Here is a 21838-nt window from a genome sequence, read left to right as displayed (position 1 = left end):
CGTTATGCTAACCTTAAGATAACGTTCCAGCAACGTTATGCTAACGTTCCAGCAACGTTATGCTAATGTTCCAGCAACGTTATGCTAACCTTAAGATAACGTTCCAGCAACATTATGCTAACGTTCCAGCAATGTTATGCTAATGTTCCAGCAACGTTATGCTAACCTTAAGATAACGTTCCAGCAACATTATGCTAACGTTCCAGCAATGTTTTGCTAACATTAAGAAACCATTCCAGCAACGTTAAGCAAACTGGACATTTCAACGTTTTTAGAACATTCCAAATCAACGTTCCCACAACGTTCTCAGAACATAATTTTGTTAGCTGGGGCGGCCGAATCCACGTTTTCGAGTTAAACGTTTTCGAAACGGCCGATCTCCGGGTCTGGCGGTAGCACTTTTAGCATAGCTTAGCAAGCATAGATCATTGAATCATCATTAGACCGTTAGCATCTCTCTCAAAAAAATGACCAAAGAGTTTTCGATATTTTTCCTATTTGACTCTTCTGTACATCGTGTAGACCGACAGAAAATTAAAAGTTGCGATTTTAGGCCAATGTGACTAGGAACTATTCTCTCATTCCTGCAATAATCAAGGAACTCCAGTAGCACCTCACTCCAGAACTCGAAATCCAGGCTCCTCCCACCTTACATATACCTAAATACAGAGCCATTAAAAAACATATTTAACGGCTCTGATACTGTCTGAACACCACACACATGGAAAAGGACAAAACTCATTATTTTACATTCTTCATTGTTACATTAGTAATGATTAGTATCATAGAGGTGCAGGCATAATGCAATAATGGTGTGTGTGTGTGTGTGTGTGTGTGTGTGTGTGTGTGTGTGTGTGGCGTGTGTGTGTGTGTGTGTGTGTGTGTGTGTGTGTGTGTGTGTGTGTGTGTGTGTGTGTGTGTGTCTTACCATCTCCTCAACTCTAACAGAGAAGACGAGAAGCAGGGCCAACAGGTCAAAAGTCACCTTGGCCACAATGTCGCGACCTTGGCAACATTGTGTCGAAAGAACTGTGGAAAGAACCAGGCCACAGCTTTTTAGGCAGAATGCCTCAAATGAAGGTCAGTTCAGTTCTTATACTAATATTTATCAACATATTATCATTTCTATCCATTTTGTATACCCGTTTATCCTATAGGGTCACAGGGCAAAGGCATATAAACATTCTGGACAGGTGGCTAGTCCATCACAGGGCTCATATCATAATATGTCAGAGCAAAATATTTACTTTGGTTTATAAACAGGACATGCAAACACTGTTTGTAAAAAAGTAACAGCATAACACTGATATTCAACATAACTTCTGATTACTTGTGTAGTGCTGTAATACTTTAGACCCGCAAAGAAGATGCAAAGAGAATATCTGATAAAAATGGGTCACCAAACATTTTCATCTTAATTTTAATTTATAGGCTACTGTATGGTCATATAATTTATAGGCTACTGTATGGTCATGTACCTGTGCTTTTTCTCATTTGATGCTCAAATAATGTGATAATTTGCTCAAATATAAATTACTTTGAATAAAGATGGGAAACCTACCAGTTATCTTAGATTTCCATAGCCAGTGCAAATATGGCCATATGGGTTTTATACCTAGATGGTATACAATCTTTACAGATATGGCCAATAGTGAACATGCTGACACGTTGTTTGAAAGAGAACAGGTGTGAAATTCACTCATTTGTTGCTTCATAGGATCACACGTCAGACACAAACCTGATGATCTATCAGAGCTGATGGTTTACCTTTCTTATTAAATCTTATGTATTACAGTAATAAAGAAAAAATAGGTGCTTTTTAACAATTGTCTTGTGTTTGGGTCATTCTGATCCGGAGAGGATGTTCTTTTTCACAAAAATTTTAGTTAATATTATCACATTGGACTAAAACTTACAGACTTAATTTTTGATTATTCTTTTTAACTTTTGAGGGATTTTTACACTTGTTACACTTGTGGTGTTCCTGGTCAAAAATGACCAGCCTACAAAAAAATGCTTATAAATCTGACGTTGTGCTATATTATCACAAAATCTTGAATTCAATATTTTTAACAACTTGTTTTCTTTCAATTAGTACAGGTTTTGTGTTTATTTTTTAAACTGACTGATTGTAGGCCTCATTGATCTGAGCCTCAATTAAGCATTTATACAGAACGCGTTCGGCTCTGATGGGAGCTTATAATGCTTTCTTTGAGATGCATTCATTTTCCGATCCAAAATGAAGCACTTCCACTCTCTCATTTGTCGTTATCCCCAAACTGTCATATTGGGTAGTGAAGCCAAGGCTACTTGAAGGTCAGATTGGGGCTTTGCGGAATGGTTTGTATTACGTTTAGCAGCATTCTCTCCAGCTCATTTAGTCTGATATTCTTGCTGAAGAATTCTTCCTCCCTTTGGTATGCTGCTCCCTTTAGGCTTGTGTTCAGGTCTGGTTTGGAGTTGCCTTGAAGCTATGTTCGGCTGCTAGATGTATAGTGCTATGAACTTAGCTAAGGCTATTTCTATAGTCTATAGGCTCTGGGCTGTCCTGTAGTGGTGGCTCGGACCGGAGTCCCCGTTTCAGAAACGGTTGAGCATGGAAGCTTCGAGGCTTTTTTCCTATCGCCTAGAGGTGGACAGTAACAAAGTACATTTACTTGAGTACTGTACTTAAGTACACTTTTTGAGTATCTGTACTTTACTTGAGTATAATTTTTCCTGGAAACGTTTTACTTTAACTTCACTACATTTGAAAGACAAATATTATACTTTTTACTCCACTACAATTCTGTCAAGGTCCTTGAGTAGAAGGTAACATCAGTCAGGGGATGATTTTGGTTGCAGGGGTTGCATTTTGGTTGGAAATGAAAGTCGGGTTGACGACAGAACCCGACTGATGTTGGTTTCTGACGTCAACCCGATTTTCATTTATAACCACAATACAACGTCTGTCCAACGTTGGGGATTAATGTCAATCTGGCGTTGGACTCTGACATCAACCTGATTTTCATTTTCAACGTTGAGTTTGGTGTTCTAAATGTGAATTTTGCCATTGTTTTGGTGCACACTAACTTAGCCTTACTGTTAACAAATTCATACTAAAAGCCAAAAAAGCCTTTAAATAGGGCACTATTTGAGGGAACAGCCATTTAGTCACAGAATGGTGAAACAGTGAAGCGAGAATTCAAGTGCAGAAATAAGGATATTTATTAAGTAATTAAAAACTCCCCGTGGGAGAAAACGAGACAGGCATCTGGCAGGAACAGGAAACACATGGACAATGAACCAGCACAAGATTGCAAACACAGGGAGACTAAATAGGGAATCAAACAAAAGAGGGTAACGAGGAAGGCAGGTGGGGCAAATTAATCAATAATCAGATAACAAGATGGAAGGGGCTATACAATTGACAGGAGAGCACATGGCACAAGGAAATACATGACAAGCCATGTGCTCACAACAAAGCAGACTATACACAAACACATTACAAACCGGGAGTGTCAGAGCTCTGTCCCCAAACCAAGATATAAACCAGACAGAAGTGACAGAACCCTGACACTACCCCTTGCTATGCTTTGAGCACGCCTGCGTGTCTTCCTTTTAATTCAAATCTGATGTAGTGTAATGCAGGCACCCTTTTGCTCGGGGCTCCACGTGATTGGATGATTCTTAGCAGAAAACATGAGGATCTGCCCTCTCTCAAGCTAGAGGGCAGAGTTTGGCCTATACTCTTTGTGGTGAGCTCTGAATGAGAACATACATCAGTGACATACTCTAGTGTGTCTGAACTCTCAGCGATCTCTACCTTTAGCCTTTAAAGAAGAGTCAGATCTCAAGTGATGAGGTAAAGACTTGAGTCATGTCCGACATTACAGAGTTAGTTGTGATCAACATCATTCAACCTCATGTTAGTCTCCTCCTGGTTGTATGTGGTAAAAATTATGAAATCATGAAGATTATGTTTTTATGTCATATTTATATTAAACCACAACAGTCAAAATCTGTTCACAGAGTAAAATAAGGAATTTACATCCCTCATGATAAACTGATAAATGAATAAATACTGTACAAATACTTTTTAAACATCATAAGATAAAATACCATGACTGTTATTTCTGACTGTTAGCCAATGAACATTTTTTGTCAAATTTGTAGTTATTGTGGGGGGGATATAAAAGATATATATATAAAAAATGGTCACCCCAAGTGATATGTATTTATGAGGCCAGAATCCATATCTCTGGTCACAACCACTTTTAATAAATAAATAAAAAAGTGGTTGTAAAAGTGGGTGGGAATAATTTATTCATTATTATTATTATTATTTTTTATGTAAAATGTTTATACTGTTGTATAAAAACAAAACACACTCTCAATTATGCTTTTGGTATGAATAAGCAAGTTATTCGGTGCAACAGCATTGAAGTTTCTGTATTTTGATATTGCAGACGGTAACAAGGGTTGGAAAGGTGTTTACGGACGTAAGCATGCCATTTTAAGCCAAATATGACCCAACAGTTTCAAACTTTCATTAAATACATTAATTTATGAATATGGTTGGCCTACTGAACTTTTGGAAACTGTTTGTAAAAAAATTCCCACGTCAATTAAATAAAATATAACTATTAAAATTGTAGTTTTCTTTACATTGTCATTTTTAAAATAGCAAACGGAAGACATCAGAAAATGGATTATTCACACTGTTTATAATTATTAAATCAGTGTGAATTATCCCTTTTGTCACACAGTCAGTCAGGCCAGAGTCTTAAAAAATCAACTGGGTTTGATGTTCTCTTTGATTGAAAATTTATTGGTGATTCAAGTAAGTGCAGAACTCGACACCATCCATGATACTTGAGTGAAGTATTGTTGTAGTTTGGGCTGCGAATCTGGGTGCTGAAGGCAAGTTCTGTTGCTCCTATGAATGACAAAATCATCAAGGTCGATAAAAATATATTAAATTACAAATTTCATTTAATTAAGCTTTACATTTAAATATGTAAATAAAAAAAACTGAAAATTTTAATGTGAATAAAAGACATTTTGGTCATGTTTTGAAATGTCCAAATGTAATTCTAATTCTAATGTGTATTGATTTATTTTTTCTTTTGCAAGCATGAGTTCCAGAATGAGAAGGAGAGAAATGAATGTTTGTGTCGTTACACTCACAGCACTGGTAGAGCCTGTTGATTCTGATGATGTCATTCTGGCTCATCTCAGAAGATGTGCCCAGCGCAACGTTATTGTTAGGAATGGGAATCATAGTGGGAAGGCCATTCTTGGAGAAAGCATATCTGATAGAGCAAGTGGCATGGATGCCGTTAGATTGTAATCTGGAACACTGAGAGAAACCTCATCTCCTCTTGAGCTCACTCACCTCTCGTACTGCATCACAGAGCTGTAGTCGTAGGCAGTTCCTTGGTTCAGGGTGTTGATTTTGTCGAAGTTGTACTTCATGTCTGATGAGCAAACACAACTTTTACAGATGGACCTAGAAATCTATTGTATTAAATAAATGATCCTTACAACACTATATACATGTATTCTTCTTTCAACAAAAACAATACCATCACTGATGTTCTCCCAGACCACTTGGATGTGATTGTCACGGTCACTGCGGGTCTGTTCATGGTTGAAGCCAAGTGCGTGGAGCAGCTCATGCTGCACAGTGCTGTGGTAAAGGCAGCCATTACGGGCCAGAGACACAGTCTGGACATAACCCTGACGACCAACGTACGAGTAGCAGCTGTGAGACAGAGATCTTAGATATTATCTCTTCATCATTTACTTTTCATCACAAAATACATTTTGATGGTAATTCATTTAGAGTTTTGTATAGTTTTCGCCTTGTCTCTGCCTTATCTTGAAAGTATTTCTGTGTTGGTTTTTCTGATTGTGGTTTTAGTTGTGTTATGTACCCACTGCGAGACTCAATGCTAATATAGTCTCTCTCATTGCTGCGGGGGAAGAAGCGGATACAAGTGCTGTAGGAGAAAGAGTCCAGACCACGCTGGATGATCTCCAGCTCACGGGAAGCTGAAAGGGCAAAGAGGTCAGAGTTTGCTACTGTGGAGAGTTACATCCTTTGGTAACACTTTACAATAAGGTTCATTAGTTAATGTATTAACTAACATGAACTAACCATGAGCAATACATGTGTTACTGTATTTGTTAATCTTTGTTAACATAGAAATACAGCTGTTCATTGTTAGTTCATGTTAGTTCACAGTGCATGAACTAATGTGCACAAGATTTTAATAAAGTATTAGTAAATATTGAAATTAATATTAACAAATATTAATAAATGCTGTATACGTGCTATTCATTATTAGTTCATGTTAATAATGTAGTTAACTAATGTTAACTAACGAACCTTATTGTAAAGTGTTACCCATCCTTTCATTAAATCTCAGCAGTATGCAAAAGGTACTTTCATGAATTTGGCCTACAAAAACATAAATCATAATATTAGTGACTTACAGTAGTGGTTGGCGATGACGTAAGGTACATAAATCTTGCCGTCGCTGTATTTGGACCAGAGGCAGCCGTAGGAGGTGCAGGGATCAGCATTTTTCTCATTCACAGCAATATCATCCATTAGCTTGGGCTCATCAGCTTCAGGAACTAACATGTAAACAGTTAATTTTGGACTTTTTAATGAAGGACAATTGCAACATATTGATGTCTATTGGTGAGTAAGTGGTGAGTGCGTATATACCAATGCCTCTGTTGGCTCTGTGCAGCAGTTCAGACACAGACAGCTCAGCAGACTTGTCCTCGACTATTGTAAAAGCACATCAACACGTTCACCATTACTTCAGTCAATTCGTCAAGTAGTAACTGTGTCTTTGCTGAATTATTTAATGTTTCAGCTCAAAGCTTTTTACAATCTCACAGAGCTTCTAGAGTATTTGACTTACCAGGCTGAATGTGAGTTAAGTCAGAACACCGCACACATCATGGACATAGAAAATAAGTAGTTACACATTAAGTGAAATCAAAGCATAATACATTCTTCAATATTACATGAATTAGTATAAAAAGAAATGTCATGCATAATTTTCAGAGTATATACGTGTGCATGTATAATTATGTGTTTTACCTTCCCCTCGATGGACAAGACCAGCAGGGCCAACAGGCCAAAAGTAACCCTAGTAACAAACATGGCAGCCAAAGACCTATAAGAGAGAGATAAAATACCTGCAGAAGGAACCAGGGCACAGCAGTTTGGTGAGACAGAATTTACATATTGGTCATGTGAAACCTGAAATCTCAAATAAAATACAAAGCCATGATAAGTATAATTTTAAAATTAAATAAAAAGTTCCAGTGGACACCATAACCTTGTGAAATGGTACAAAACATATTTAAGATTTCAATAAATATATGTTGCTCAAAAAATCCATCCACTTCATAAATTGGAATACATTTGAACAGACACCTCAAACATACCACTATTCTCACCTCAAGAATAGTCCCTCAAGCTTCAGAGCAACACGTTTTATACCCTGGTTCGAGTCCATATCAAAATGATCTTGACAAATACGGGCAAAAGAGTTCAGATTTGTTTAACCTTGTTTGAAAAAGAACAGGTGTGAAATTCCCGGAGCATGTGTCATAAACAACTCTTATGAATGCATCAGAACGTATGGGTTCTCTTCTTAAAACACTTTATTTTCATGATAAAAAAAATTATATTATATTTTAAAAGTTAATCACCATAAATAATAAATATTTTTATATATCACCTTATCTGATGCCTATAACCTTGATCTCGAGCATTTAAAGCGGCAGATGACTGAACTGCAACGTGCACTTATAATAAACACAATGTTATTGTGCATTGGTGTGGACACTAATATAGTTATTGTTATGTAGTTATCGTTCTTGGTGTGAATAGGCCTTAACCAACTGCAGGTAACTACTTTTTATACATTTTTGCTGTTGCCAACTAACATAGTCAAATCTATAATTATCAGCTCAAATCTGAGTCATATTTTATGCAAATATAATATAAAAGCATTTGAATTTTTTCTTAGTTGTGACCGCAGCAATTTATGAGTCCTGAATTCATATCTCCAGTCACATGTTCAGACGTGGGGAATGCTCAAAACATTATCTTTGAAACGTTCAAAGAAAACATGATAAACATGCAAGTGTTTTTTTTTTCATTACTCAGTGAGTTCAGTCTTGTGTAACCTGCAATCTTCACTGAAGAACAGGTGTGTATTTCCCTGTCACAGTATGGTGCCATCACATGCTGACAAACCAGAAACAGTCAGAGTCTTTACTTCATTTAGTATCCAGTCATCCTTGTGTTGTTTCCTATTAATTTTCTTTCTTGAATGTAATCATCCATTAGTTTAGATGTTGTAGTTCAGTTATCAAGAGAATCCTATTGTGTACCTTGCTACATTTAAACCCCTGCGTATCTAGAGATGTTGCTAGCCAAATTATTATTGAATGACGTGCAATAAATTCACTTTACTGTTTCTCTTCATTACTCATTTCTAAAATGTCCTTTAATTACTTAAGTTGCCTACAATGTTATGTTACATGTTATGTCGAATTATTATAAAATGTTTGAATGCAGCAGAAAGTATATACACATTTTATTTGTGATTGTGAATAATAATTGTAATAATAATTAGTAGTTACCTGCAGTTGGTTAATACCTGTTCACACCAAGAACGATAATAATAATGATTTGCATAGTAAAGCGATCACCTACAATCATTTTGGGTGGGAATTAATGTAAACACAAATATTGGATACTGGTCATGTCTAAAGTGAATGTAAACAGGCGGGCCACAAAATCTGATATGGTCAAAAGATCGGATTTGTGCATAAATATTTATTCTTCTTTGTGAACTTTTTCCCCATACAACGTGTGGCATAACTAAAACACTTGCCAAAATCATGGGTTTGAATGTACGAGCTGATCAAATGTATCCCTTGTAAGTTGCTTTGGATGAATGGTGTCTGCATGCATAAATGTAATGTTGATCATGTTGGAGAGTGTTGCATGGTAATTGGTTTTGTGGGTAATTGAAAGACATGACAATGTATAAATACTGTAATACATATTTATATAGCACTTTATATAATACTGAATGTTTCAAAGCAGCTTTATATGATGACTCATAGTATGTGACCTTGCCTTTTATCCTGATGTCGATAGCCTCTTCCACTCAACTGATTCCTGTTCCTTCTCCCCATTTGCATCTGTTACTTGTTACATTCAAAGGGGCAAACATGTTTGAAAGAGGCATGCAGAGGTTTTACTTTACAAATCACAAACTCATAATTTACTCATATTTGACCAGAGTGAGGTGGTCACATCTGTTTCCAAAGGGATATGTCACACTTGTTAAAACTATATTTGTGCCTGTAGCCAATTCACTATCAATTTCATTTATCAACATTGTTCTGTCATTTGTTTTTGAAAGAAGTCTCTTATGCTCACCAAGGCAGCACATTATTTATTATTGATCAAAAATACAGTAAAAACTGTAATTTTGTGAAATATTATTACAATTTAAAATAATATTTTTTCTCTTTTAAAGTGTTTTAAAATGTATATTATTCATGTGATGGGAAAGCTGAATTTTCAGCAGCTATTACTCCAGTCTTCTGTGTCACATGATCCTTCACAAATCATTCTTTTGATATTAATATCAAGACAACAACACTTGCATTCACCAGCTTTACTACTGAAAAAAGGATTGCCAAAATAGAAAACAAAAGACACAGAAGCCATCAATAATAGGGGTGTTGCATTCTTTTTATTATTATTTACTTGTTTAAAATAACATTTTGAGTTCACATTATTTTCTCCTTTTGTTGATTTGTCACAAGCATCTGATAATATTATTATCTTTTATTATCATTAATTATTTGTCATTATCTTATCTGATTTTAGGATGTTAATAAAATAAGTAAAATCATTTGACACTATGATGTGCAAAAATGGAAAGCTTAAAAAGAATGCTAGGAAACAGAAAATGTTCTTCATACAGCCCGGCAGCAGTTTCTCAACCTGAGGAGGAAAAAAAAGCAATATATGAAATGAAAGACACGATTTTGTTGTGATTAAGAGTTAATAATAAATCCCATAAAGACCACCAGCCTACCAGACATGCTTAGCATAGAGGTTTAAGGTGGAGTTTTCAGCACGGAATAACAAATGATTTTTTTGTTTTTTTTAAATGACAGGAAAGCTGTACTGTACGTACTGCAGTAGAGTCTGTTAATGCGTAGGATGTCATTGGGGCTCATTTGTTGTGCTTCACCAATCAAAACGTTCGCATTCGGAATGGGCATCATGGTTGGCTCATTATTCCTAGAGAAAGCGTACCTATAACCACACACATGAAGAAACAACAGTAAAAACGGTTTACTACGTTTTTAGCATAGGCCTATACACCACAAAAAAAAAAAAAAGTAAAAAAATGTCACTGAACTACAAGAACGCTTACCTTGAATAGTGCATCACAGAGTTGTAGTCATAGGGAGTAGCCAGATTGTTGGTGTCTACTTTACGGAAATTGTGCTGCCGTTCTGTTACACAGTGCACAGGAAAGTATTAACGATTGTAAATGTAAACCTGGTAAAAACACAGTGAAGTCTAATCTAGAGAGTCTAGACTATATTGTGACTAAATGTAATATGCAATGTTTTATGCATCTTGTTTTCTTATTTTTTGTTCTTTTTTATCTTTATCTCTAAATCTTAATCACGTCTTGATATTAATTCACTTAGCCTACTTTCCATTCTATATACAGTACTATTATTTATACATATTATTTATATTCATATTTATGTATCATATAATTTAAATACATATTACATGTTTTCTGTTGTTTGTTACAAACACTTTATAAACAGATGTTTTTAAAAGTACTATATAAATAAAAAGCTTTACTATTTAAAGTGTTTCTTTCATGCACCAACATTTTTATCATGTTTCAGAAATCTATGTATGGAATTCTCATTTTTAAAACTCATGCTCTGGAAAGGTTTGCCAGCAGAATGCCGCCTAATTTCAAACATTTGTCCAAAGAATTTTAAACAAAAATACCAGGAATGATGTTCTGATAAAGGATTTGGATGTGTTTGTCGCGGTCACTGCGGTTCTGTTCATGATGGAACCCGAGAGCATGAAGGAGTTCGTGCTGCACAGTTCTGTGATAGACACACCCAAAACGCTGGAGAGAAACAACCTGCCCTCCACCTTGGCGCCCCAAATATGAATAGCATCTGTGGACCACATAACACATCAGGTTTTATATTTATCTGAAGGGAAAGCACTTTTACTATAAACACAGAAATGTAATAGAAAGGAGCCCTGGATCCAGAGATTTACCCAGAATTAGACTGTATGTGAATAAAGTTCCTCTGTCCTTGATGAGGTATGAATCGAATGCAGGAAACCTGTGCAAAGGACTGCAAACCCGTTTCAATCACTCTTATGTCCTGTGGAGCTGTGGAAGGAATAGACTGTTGAACAGAACATGTGGTACAGAAGAGATATATTTAGTTAACATTGCCACTTACAGTACTGGTTGGCGATGACGTAGGGCACATAGACTAATCCATCTCTGCTTCTGTCCCATTTGCACCCACGAGCGGTACATGGATCTGCATTCTGGAGCCCGCTTGGTACGGCGATGTCTCCAAACATGATCAAAGGCTTATCCAGTCCCAGTCCTGCGTGGTATAGAATAATGCACAATAATTCAGTATGTTGATTCTGGTGATATAATGTTTTAAAGGATGAGGAGAGCCAAGGAATCTGCCATGAACTGCTACACAAAAGATATGCCTTTAGCCTTCAAACTCATACCTGCATGTTTTTTGGTTTCAATTATAGTTGACACTGGTATATCATCTTTCTCTGTGATGTTACCTGAGATGGGAATCAGTAAATTATTAATAAAACACTACACAATTACAAGTTACTTTTCTTTCTTTCTGTGCATCTTACCAGTCTTCCCAGGGATCTTTTCAATTAAATCCTGTTTTAGAATTTTAAACAAATGTGTATTAGAAACCAGTGGAAATGAAAAGCCAGTCTATACGGGACGACGCTGATGTTATCATTTTATATTTCAGATATTGATGGCATATTGTTGTCTGTTCTCACCTGAATAGTACGACTCTGAGCAGGAACCGAGCTCAGGAGTAGAGAGATGACCACCAACAAGTACATGATGAGAGCTTTCTGAGAAAATGTTCTGGGTCAAAGAGGGCTGACAGTTATATACTCTTCTGAGAGCCTTAACTTCCTTTTCTTTGCAATAGCCCAGCCTTCATGAATCCAGCGATAAAATACCACATGGTTTAAAAGCAGAAATGTGCTTATATTTGTACAAACGCATAAATTAGTCATTCAGTTTAGAACTAATGATTTTTATTTGTGCTGTAATGTTGTAAATAAATCTTATAGGGTTGATGTCTGCCAATCCACAAGAGGAGGTACATCATACGGCTCCTAATATGTTTAATATCTTTTGTGACATTTTGTCCCCAAGACTTCATTTTGCATTTCATCAAAGAATTTGGTCCATATTGACATGAAAGCATCACGCAGTTCCTGCAGATTTGTCAGCTGCAGATCTATGATGCAAATCTACCATTCCACCACATCCCAAATGTGCGTCATTGGATTGAGATTTGGTGACTTTGGAGGCCATTTGAGTAGTGAACTCATTATGTTCAAGACATCAGTTTGAGATGATTTGAGCTTTGTGACGCATTATCCTGCTGGAAGTAATCATCAGAAAATGGTCACTGTGGTCATAAAGGGATGGACAGCAACACTACTCTTCATCAATACTCATGCTGTCTTGTTGCTGGCTCTGATGTTAAACAATGCTCAATTGGTGCTAAGGGGCTCAAAGTGTGGCAATAAAATGTCCTCACACCATTTAATCACCTCCATCATCCTGAACTGTTGCAAGGCAGGATGGATGCTTTCATGTTGTTTAAGCCAAATTCTGACCCTAGCATCTGAATGTTGCAGCAGTTTTTCCAATTGTAGCCTCAGTTTCCTGTTCTTAGCGGACAGAAGAGGCCCCCAGTGTGGTCTTCTGCTGCTGTAGTAGTCCATCTGTTTCAAGGTTCAAAGTGCATACAGAGATGCTCTTCTGCAGACCTCGGTTGTAATGAGTGGTTATTTAAGTTATTGTTGCCTTTCTATCAACTTGAACCAGTCTGACCATTCTCCTCAGGAATCAACAAGGCATTTTCGCCCAGAGAACTGCCGCACACTGTATCATATGTTTTCTCTTTTGTGGAACCTTCTCTGTAAACCCTAAAGACGGTTGTGCGTGAAAATCCCAGTATCAGCAGTTTCTAAAATACTCTGACCAGCCCGTCTGGCACCAACAATCGGGCCACATTCAAAGTCACTAAAATCACCGTTCTTTCCCATTCTGATGCACAGTTTGAACTTCAGCAGATCATCTTAAAGTATACAGAGTGTATTGAAGTACATTATTATATATTTTATTATTATTATTAATACATATAATTTTGCATATTTTATTTTAAAATGTATTCACTTAAAATAAAATAAATTACAATAAAATAAAATAAAATAATATAATGAATAAAATATATACACGTTCCTTGTCTGTTAGAAATTATACACAGTGGTGTTTGTAATTGAGTGAAATAATATTTAATTATTTATTTTTAAATAAAGATCCACTCTTGGGAAAACACTATTTATTAAACTAATTATTTCTATAGGTAAATGTCTGTAGATTTTTATTAAGACAGAAACACAATCAACTATTTTTCTTCATTTCTTTACGTTGTAAGCTGTTGGAAAACATTTTCAAACCAAATTAGCAAATCAAACTGCAATTCCTCCCCACAGAAGACCACAAACCTGGTTTACAAAGAGGAAGCTTTTATTTCTCTGGTCCACTGTTAACCAGACGTTGAGTCAAGTGATTGACCTTTTCTTCCTAAAGAGGATGTGGAAACATTTCAAAAGATGCCTTGCACAAACTATATGGCTCTACAGATTAATCTGAAACATTTGCTCCATCACGTTTCACCATTTAACAGACCCTCATTTCAAAAGAAGAGGACCTTGCGCAACCTTTCAATATTGGAGACACTATATATGGCTTAAAAACAGAAGGCTGGTCACCAGCTCACACACAAACCATAAGATAGAGGAAGAGTAATATGTATTTATTTTATTCAGCTGTATGTTATAGAACATTCCATCACATCTACATGCCAAACTACCTAAAAGCTGCAACCCTCAAATTATTTAAAAACTGTGAATTAAAAAAGCACCAACTCTAAGGTTTGTAAAATTATGCTAATCACACACTCCTAAACTGAATCTGTAAAATATTTTGTCCTCTGTGAAGAGTGAAATGTCATTTTTCAAAGTTTTCCAAATAATAACACAGACTAAGTTTTGTCCTATTCTGAAAAATTAAACATTAATCCATGTATGCATACAAAATATAAATGCATTTCCTAATCAATGTTATTCAAAGAAGACAGCATTTTCACACTATGTTGACAAAGCTTGATTTAAAAGTTTCATAATTTTAATTGCTTTAAGACATACTGCAGTATAGTGTGTTAATACGCAGAATATAATTTGAACTCATTTTCTCAGGTTGGCCAATAGACACCTTATTGTCTGGAGGAATAGGGATGATGTTTGGCTCTCTGAGAAGGCAAACCTGAAACCACACAAACACTCCAGTATCAAACACATTCCAGACGCACACTTGTTTACCCTACCAGACGTTTTGGGGTATCCAGAGAAGATGTACCGTATATATATATATATATATTTTTTTTTTGTGTGTGTGTGTGTGTGTGTGTGTGTGTGTGTGTGTGTGTGTGTGTGTGTGTGTGACTAAACTACAGCAAAACTTGCCTTCCATAGTGCATCACAGAGCTGTAGTCGCAGTCTCCAGATTGTTAGTCTTGATTTTGTCAAAGTTGTACTCCTGCCCTATTACAGTGAATAGCAATCATAGGGGAACAATGTTCAGTCATATTAAAAAATCAATACATTCTCTAATCTCTTATTTCTGCTTAAAAACTCAAATACATACTTTAGAGACTTTTCGAGTACACTTTGAAGAGTAAAAATTACGTAGAAGGTTATAATTCAACTATTAAAACTGGTAATCAAATTGCACTTCCAAAAGTCATACAAAAAAAAAAAACATAAAAAAAAACATTATATAGGGAGTGACTAACGTTAACTAGCACGAGCAGACATGAGAACATCTAGCAAAGAAACGAATGAGACGACAAATCAAAAGAAAAATAGACAGGTGTGCGAGCGATTACCAAAAAAAAAAAATGTATTTGTGCATTTCCAAAAAAAAGGAAAACACATTAACGTGCAACAAGGAGTGCTGAAATCAATTACTCACGATTAAAGTCATTTTGGCTACATTATGGCTTATAACTTTTGGCATAAAGTTAAAAATGTGTCATACCTGACCAGAGATATGTCACATTAGACAAGGAAGTTGTAGGTTGTGTTTGTATAATTCCGTATCTTATTTAGCTGAGGACGTAAATTAAATGCAATTCTCAAGTATACTTGCTTGATGTTAAATGAGACGGCCTCGCGCTTCAGGGCAGTGACGAGTACAGATGTAGTCCAGTGGTTGTCCAGACACCCTCGGCACAACCTTAAGCAAATGGCTCTGAACGGTGTGGTTCAATGTCAACATTATGACAACGCTGTAACAACCATTACCACACAACATAGTTATAGCAACCTTTTGGCCATGTTGTTAAAACGTTGTTAGGTAGGCTACGTTCTGTGTTTGCTGGGTCTTGACGTATATGCTACTGACAGAAAGTCTAAGTATATTTGGCCTATACTTGTTGATCGAGATATACTTAAAAGTATAATATTCTAAGTATTCTTGCCTTGTACTTGTGTTTACTATTTTGATTGAGTAGCTTATTGCCAACTATTGAGGCAAGTGCACTAGCCCCTATGGAGGATCCCTTTACCACTCTACAGATAAAGCATTGTGGAAAATTCGCGTATCTACCCCGTAGTGATAAAATAAAATAAAAATCTGTATCAAATTTATAGGCAGGACGAGTAGTTTGTTTAGGCTTGGTTTGTTCCAGTATCAACTAGCAGGAAATGTTCGATTACAAGCCTAGAGCTTCACCCACTTCCCCATGCAGCATAACATTTACATACTATAATCATACTATCTAAAGCCTTTATTCGACTAAATGTAACCAATTTAATACAAAACCAAATGTAAATTTTCTGGTTTCAAACCAAGTCTAAACAGATTCAATCTGAAGTGTACAAAGCAAGTGGCCATTGTTCCTGTGATAGACAGATGTAGGCTAGCATAATAATTTGATTTCATGGAACATTTGCATTTTCCTAAACAATATTGGGTTGAGTCTGCAGTAAATAAATCTGTATATCTTAAAAATCACAATTAATACAAAGCTCCAATTTATACAGTAAATTTAAGCACAAATAGAGCAACAGCAATTGTTTTATAAATGCAAATCTGATTTTTACTCTGAATTAGACTCTATGTTGATATAGTCCCTCTGATTAGTGCGAGGCATGAAGCGAATGCAGGTCGATTCCTCAAAAGATCTCAAGCCTTGAAAAATGACATCCTTCTCCTGGGAGGCTGTTGCATGGAGAGTTCAGATATGAAAAATGGCCTGAACAGTTATGTTGTAGTACAAGGTTTTGAGTGAGCTAAGAGCGGTCACTCACAGTATTCATCAGAGATGACATAGGGCACAGGGACTTTTCCACTTTTCCAGCTTCTCTGCCATTTGCACCCACGAGCTGTGCATGGATCTATTTCTGAGCCTGTTGCTACAGCGATGTCTCCAAACATGACCGGGGGCTCATCCAGTCCCTGTCCTGTATGAAGCACAGAAATTCACTCAACATGCTAAGTCTGGGAACATTACAATGAGCTTGTACAGAGAAGGAACAGCCCTGGACTGCTGACAAAATTACAAAACTAAGATGTTACGTTCCTCATCAAGGATAGTTAATAATATTATTTCCTTTCCTTATTTTATTAATGATCAATGTCTTCTCTTTATTGAGCTGCTGACATAAAAACACATTCCACAAATAGCATGTCCGCTTACCTGCATGTTTGTTGGCCCTTGCAATTATAGCTGACACAGATTTATCATCTTGTTCAGTGCTGTTATCTGAGAACCATTTTTAGTTTATTACAGTGTTAATAAAACAGTATATAAAGATTTTAATTATACTGCTCATGGCCATTAGTCATATTATTGAAAATAATTTCTTAGCAATCTCCTCCTCAGAGCTCTTTTCAAAGATATCCTGTTTATGCATAACATTTTTGAACATATGATGGTTAGAATCTCCTGAATAAAAATGAAACCGTTCACAGGAGACTGCTACTGATGTTGCTTTCCACTTCACCTATTCTTCACCTATTACCTATGTCTGTTCTTACCTCAATAGCATGACTCTGAGCTTGAAAAGAGCCCAGCAGAAGACAGATGACCACCATCAACAGGAACATAATGAAAGCTGTTCTGGATCATCTACAGATACATACATGTGGGGCAAAGAAAATGTTATTTCTAATGGAAAAGTAAATAGGTATATCAGACTTAGATTTTGTTTTTTGATTTCATTCTATCTTTTTTTTTTTTTTTTTTTGGTAAGTGGAGATTTGCCTCGGGAAAAAAAGCTGGTTTCTCCTTTTCGAACTGCCTATATGTTTTTGAACAAAATACTTCCATGAGAAAAGAGATCAGAAACGACATAAATCCTTAGATTAATCAAAAGTAACTCAATGTATGAAATGTTTTACTGCTGAGCATTTCATGCACATAGGCCTATACGTGCATTATGATTGTTTAAATTGTCTAGTTAGATCTTGATAAATCACTTTTTTGCATTCTGAAATGTAAACTGAAACATCCTCTGATTCATTCATATTATAAACATTTCTGTATATCTCATCCCTGTTGAATGAGAGATCAATAGAAAAGACACTCACCTCACATTGGTGTAAATGTTCAGAATGACTCCAGCTCCCTGCTTAGTCTCTTAAATGCTCTCCATTAAAATGTAATTCCACCACCTGTCAAAATAGAATTTACAGACAATCTCAGACGATTTATGAAACCACTTAATGATTCAGAGATGTAGATAAACAGTTCTGTCTGATGAAAGAGTAGCTTGAGCACCAGGCTTATAACACAGCATTAACCCATTCAGTCCAATTTTGCATCAAAATGATACACATACTTTAACTTTATAAGGGGAAATCAGCTAAGATTTTCCTGGTGTCTTTTTCCCCCCAGATCAATTACAGATACAGTATGTACAATGCAAAAAATACAAGACAAATACAAGGCGTTAGTTATCAAGTTCAGAGTGTATAAAACAAAGAATAACAACAACAACTAAAATATCAAGTGAAGATGCATGTAAAAAAAAATAAAATAAAAAAATACTGAGATAGAAAATGCTATATAATATTAGGGCAGTTACATGAATTTGAAAAGCTTAAAAAAATGATCATTTAATTTTTTATTAAAAAATAAAATGACGTTTCCTTTTTGTTTTGTGATCTCATGTTTGAAAAAGTTTCAAAGTGTTGTGAGATCGGTGTTATAAAAGATAATATATGAGGGTTTCTTTTGAGTTAGTTTTGTCTTATAAAACTTTGCCAAAATAATTAAAAGATTAATAATAGAATTTAGTTTTTTCAGAAAACACATTGGTTTTTAAAACTAAGTAAAATGTCATGAGGTTCCAAATGAAGAGTTCTGTTAAAAAAAATGTTTTCATATATTTTAAAGTCAGTCCAAAAAATAGAAAAAGGGAAATACAAAAATAAATGTTCCAGATATACAAATGATGTGTTACAAAAAGTATGTTTATCACAAACAGTATAAATATGTCTACCAATGGCTGCATTTACAGGATAACATCTATTTTATTTGACTTTATTAGAAACAACATATTGATATGGTAATGTCCAAATGCAAGAATATGCAATGAGGTTTAAGCCATTTACATGGAGGATTGGATCCTACATTAAAGAAATTTCTTATAAAATTGTTATTAAAACCTTTATCGCAAAAAGTTGAAGATTTTGTAAGGTTCAGGTTGTATTATTAATATCAATGTCTGAGAATCTGGTTAAGATTATTATGCCATTGGGGATGTCCTTACCATTACTTTGTTAAATTATTTTTCATTTACTTCGCTGGTGTCTTTGTTTTAATAAATTATGTAAAGAATGTTTTAGGTCTAAATACAAAAGTAGCTAAGGCTATTATAAAACAGAAACATAATATTAAAACATAAAACATAAATATAAAAAATTAAAATATAGGCCTATACAGCATGAATGTCATGAAAATAGCAAATAGCAAAGTTTAAAGCTAGCTGGGTTCAGTGGTAGCAAGTCAGTCACCACGGGCCCATATGTAAAATAAATTGTACAGGGGCCCCTAACCCCGCCCTGCATGGAAGAGACATTTATAGACGTTCACTGTAGCGCATCAAAAATACCACAAACAAAAACACACTCTACCCAAGAACTTTTGACAACCACAACGGAACTAAAAAAAAAATGTTTAAAATAACATGCTCAGCCAATGTCAATTATAGACTATAGGCTAATGCAATCAAACGATCTTGACACAGCAGCCAAAAATGGAAAATCACATTTTAGTTGCATTCTCCAGGCCTTTCTTTCGTCAAATTCATCCACGATGTCCTTGGTGTTTAAATCACAGCTTTGTGCATTTTAAATGAAAAAGATTATGTTCTGCGACATGGTGCTCGCAATTTTTTTTATTAGCTTCAGTTTTGAAAAAGAGCGCTTCGCTGAAGCAACAGTAACCTCTCACACACGGCTTTCTCTTTTTAATTTCGCGCGGCGATGCAGTGAAAATGACCGGGGTAGTTCTGCGGCAGCCCCCGGGGTGCAAAAAATAACAAATGCACACAAGAAATTACGGAGAAATTAGAAATTACGGAGAAAAAAGAAATTACTGCACATGCCATGCATACAAAAAGTATATTTATTGAGGCCGACCCACAAATTAAAAATGAATTCCCTCTATCTATTTGGCTGCGGGCCCCCAAATGTTCCGGGCCCATTTGCACGTGCCCTGCCCTGCATGCCCAGGCGCTGATTGGCTGGGCCATATTTTAGTGCTGCATTTGTAAGGCATTGCCTGTTTACGCAGACTTAGAAACAGGCACAGAACTAGGGCAGCCCAACTCTGGGGCAGCCTTACTCGGACTATGTAAACGAAAAGAACTCTTATTGACAAGCGTTGTTCTGTTCATAAAATACTTTATTTTTACTTCAATGAGCATTCAGCAAGGCAGCAGGGACCCAGAAAACTCATTATAGACCTAATTTCTGTAGCATACAGCTGTGCCTTTAATGTGATGTAAGAGTGCGCCACCTGCCGGCCCGGATAACGAAGAAAAAGCTTCCAGTCAGGTGATCAATGTAGACGAGAACGTCATCATCACTTGATGTCAGTGTTGCCATGTCTGCTTTTTATAAGCGACTTTGTTCTTGTTTTTTAATAAGTCACTTATAAATATAGGAAATGGTTTGCGTTTTTTAGCATTAGTTTTTATTTGTATTATTCTTTCCCGAATCGGGTATTACTTAGGTACTTCACGAAAGTATGACCGACCACTGTCCTCGCCTGCGGTTCTAGGGAGACATATCCAGCTGCAGACCCGCAGCACCACCAGTTTCAGAACCCCAGCGCCAGAACCCCAGCGCCAGAACCGGAAGTGAGGGGCGGAGTTATTTACAATGAGACAAGCATGTAAACGATGACAGAATTTTCACTAATTTGAAGAATGTTAACCCTTTCACACGTAAGTTTAAAATATTCTAATTGACCCCCCCAGCGTGAGTTTTTCAAGAAGACCGTTATTTCGAATCTGTCACTTTATGGTTTCCATGGTGACGCGTCACTGCTTGTCACGTGACACAGCGCAACCACAACACAGCGCTGAATGAATGATGATCTGCTTTTATGTAATTTTTCCTTTTTTATTCTAAATATTCATTACTTCAACTTACATATTTGTTGAGTCTCTTTTCTGTCTCTGCTTACTGAAAAAGGTGTAGGCTACATTGTATAAGCTACCATTGACTAAACATTGGGGATTAGTCTACAATAACTACAAATTAATTTAATATATATTCCTTCTGGAGATTCCCAAATGTTTTGTTCAAATATTTGACTTGCTGTATCCACATTATAATATAGGATCTACAGATGTACACTACTCTGCATTGTGAAAAGCCAGTGTCAAGGTCCAGCACACTTCTGAATGATTGGTGACAGTTTTCATAATTACTTTAACAATGGTGTGTGTCACTTTACAATAGTTTGTGGCATTTTCTCTCATGCTAGTTTACAATTATTTGAAATACCTGATTGGTAAGTGTCAGTTTGTGGTGCACAAACAACATACTCCTGCTTGTAAGTAGTACCACTTTAATAAGAACATTTTACTAAAATAACTAAATAGTTTCTATATTCTTGTATAGTTACAAATGACAGCTTAACTGTTCTATATACAAATAGAAATAAATGTGTTATCATAACAACTGTATTTACAATATGTAGGTAAATACATTGTAAAAATTATTATAAAAAAAGAACCATAGTAAATATAAATGCATACAACGGACCACGATATTAAAAATATGGTGAAGCCCAATGTTTCTGTACCTTAATGTATCATTATAACATACGTATAAAGTATGACGTTTCGTGTGTAATAAAAGTATAC

The 21838-nt window shown here is 35.8% G+C and overlaps 2 protein-coding genes and 1 long non-coding RNA gene across 5 annotated transcripts; all 3 read right to left on the bottom strand.

Annotated features, from left to right (window-relative positions):
* Positions 1 to 4782: 4782 nt before the first annotated feature.
* On the bottom strand, positions 4783 to 7477 carry LOC306991953 (low choriolytic enzyme-like). 3 transcript variants are annotated; one of them, XM_079600283.1, is made up of 9 exons: positions 7453 to 7477; positions 7103 to 7200; positions 6719 to 6781; positions 6481 to 6624; positions 5919 to 6036; positions 5568 to 5746; positions 5378 to 5459; positions 5170 to 5294; positions 4783 to 4918 (listed from the first exon to the last, which is right to left on the bottom strand). In XM_079600283.1, coding segments are annotated over exons 4-9 (624 nt in total). In that variant the 5' UTR covers positions 6599 to 6624; positions 6719 to 6781; positions 7103 to 7200; positions 7453 to 7477; the 3' UTR covers positions 4783 to 4916. The 3 variants fall into 3 exon arrangements, with proteins under 3 accessions (XP_079456409.1, XP_079456410.1, XP_079456411.1); XM_079600284.1 differs by having other exon boundaries at positions 7465 to 7477; XM_079600285.1 differs by lacking the exon at positions 7453 to 7477 and having other exon boundaries at positions 6719 to 6770; positions 7103 to 7182.
* Positions 7478 to 9764: 2287 nt separating this feature from the next.
* Positions 9765 to 12234, bottom strand: LOC306991943 (low choriolytic enzyme-like). The gene is made up of 9 exons (XM_079600274.1): positions 12146 to 12234; positions 11987 to 12017; positions 11846 to 11908; positions 11557 to 11709; positions 11366 to 11483; positions 11081 to 11259; positions 10479 to 10560; positions 10236 to 10357; positions 9765 to 10039 (listed from the first exon to the last, which is right to left on the bottom strand). The coding sequence occupies exons 1-9, from the start codon at positions 12209 to 12211 to the stop codon at positions 10035 to 10037; spliced, it is 819 nt and encodes a 272-aa protein (XP_079456400.1). The 5' UTR covers positions 12212 to 12234; the 3' UTR covers positions 9765 to 10034.
* Positions 12235 to 17153: 4919 nt separating this feature from the next.
* Positions 17154 to 18172, bottom strand: LOC306991969. The gene is made up of 3 exons (XR_013796200.1): positions 18048 to 18172; positions 17496 to 17586; positions 17154 to 17220 (listed from the first exon to the last, which is right to left on the bottom strand). It is a non-coding gene; the product is annotated as an uncharacterized lncRNA (long non-coding RNA).
* Between the last annotated feature and the right edge of the window lie 3666 nt (positions 18173 to 21838).

This window comes from Phoxinus phoxinus (assembly GCF_949152265.1).
Source record: "Phoxinus phoxinus genome assembly, chromosome: 2".
NCBI lineage: Eukaryota > Metazoa > Chordata > Actinopteri > Cypriniformes > Leuciscidae > Phoxinus > Phoxinus phoxinus.
Note: the sequence above shows the minus strand (reverse complement) of the source record. Positions and strands in the feature narration are given on the sequence as shown.

Coding starts and splice junctions, on each gene's coding strand:
- LOC306991943 (XM_079600274.1), bottom strand. CDS start 12,211: ATGTACTTGTTGGTGGTCATCTCTCTACTCCTGAGCTCGGTTCCTGCT. Junction 11,909..11,986: donor AAAGATCCCTGGGAAGACTG/GTAAGATGCACA, acceptor TTCCCATCTCAG/GTAACATCACAGAGAAAGAT. Junction 11,484..11,556: donor CGTCATCGCCAACCAGTACT/GTAAGTGGCAAT, acceptor TTCCTTCCACAG/CTCCACAGGACATAAGAGTG.
- LOC306991953 (XM_079600285.1), bottom strand. CDS start 7,165: ATGTTTGTTACTAGGGTTACTTTTGGCCTGTTGGCCCTGCTGGTCTTG. Junction 6,771..7,102: donor TCTTGTCCATCGAGGGGAAG/GTAAAACACATA, acceptor GTCGAGGACAAG/TCTGCTGAGCTGTCTGTGTC. Junction 6,037..6,480: donor CGTCATCGCCAACCACTACT/GTAAGTCACTAA, acceptor TTGCCCTTTCAG/CTTCCCGTGAGCTGGAGATC.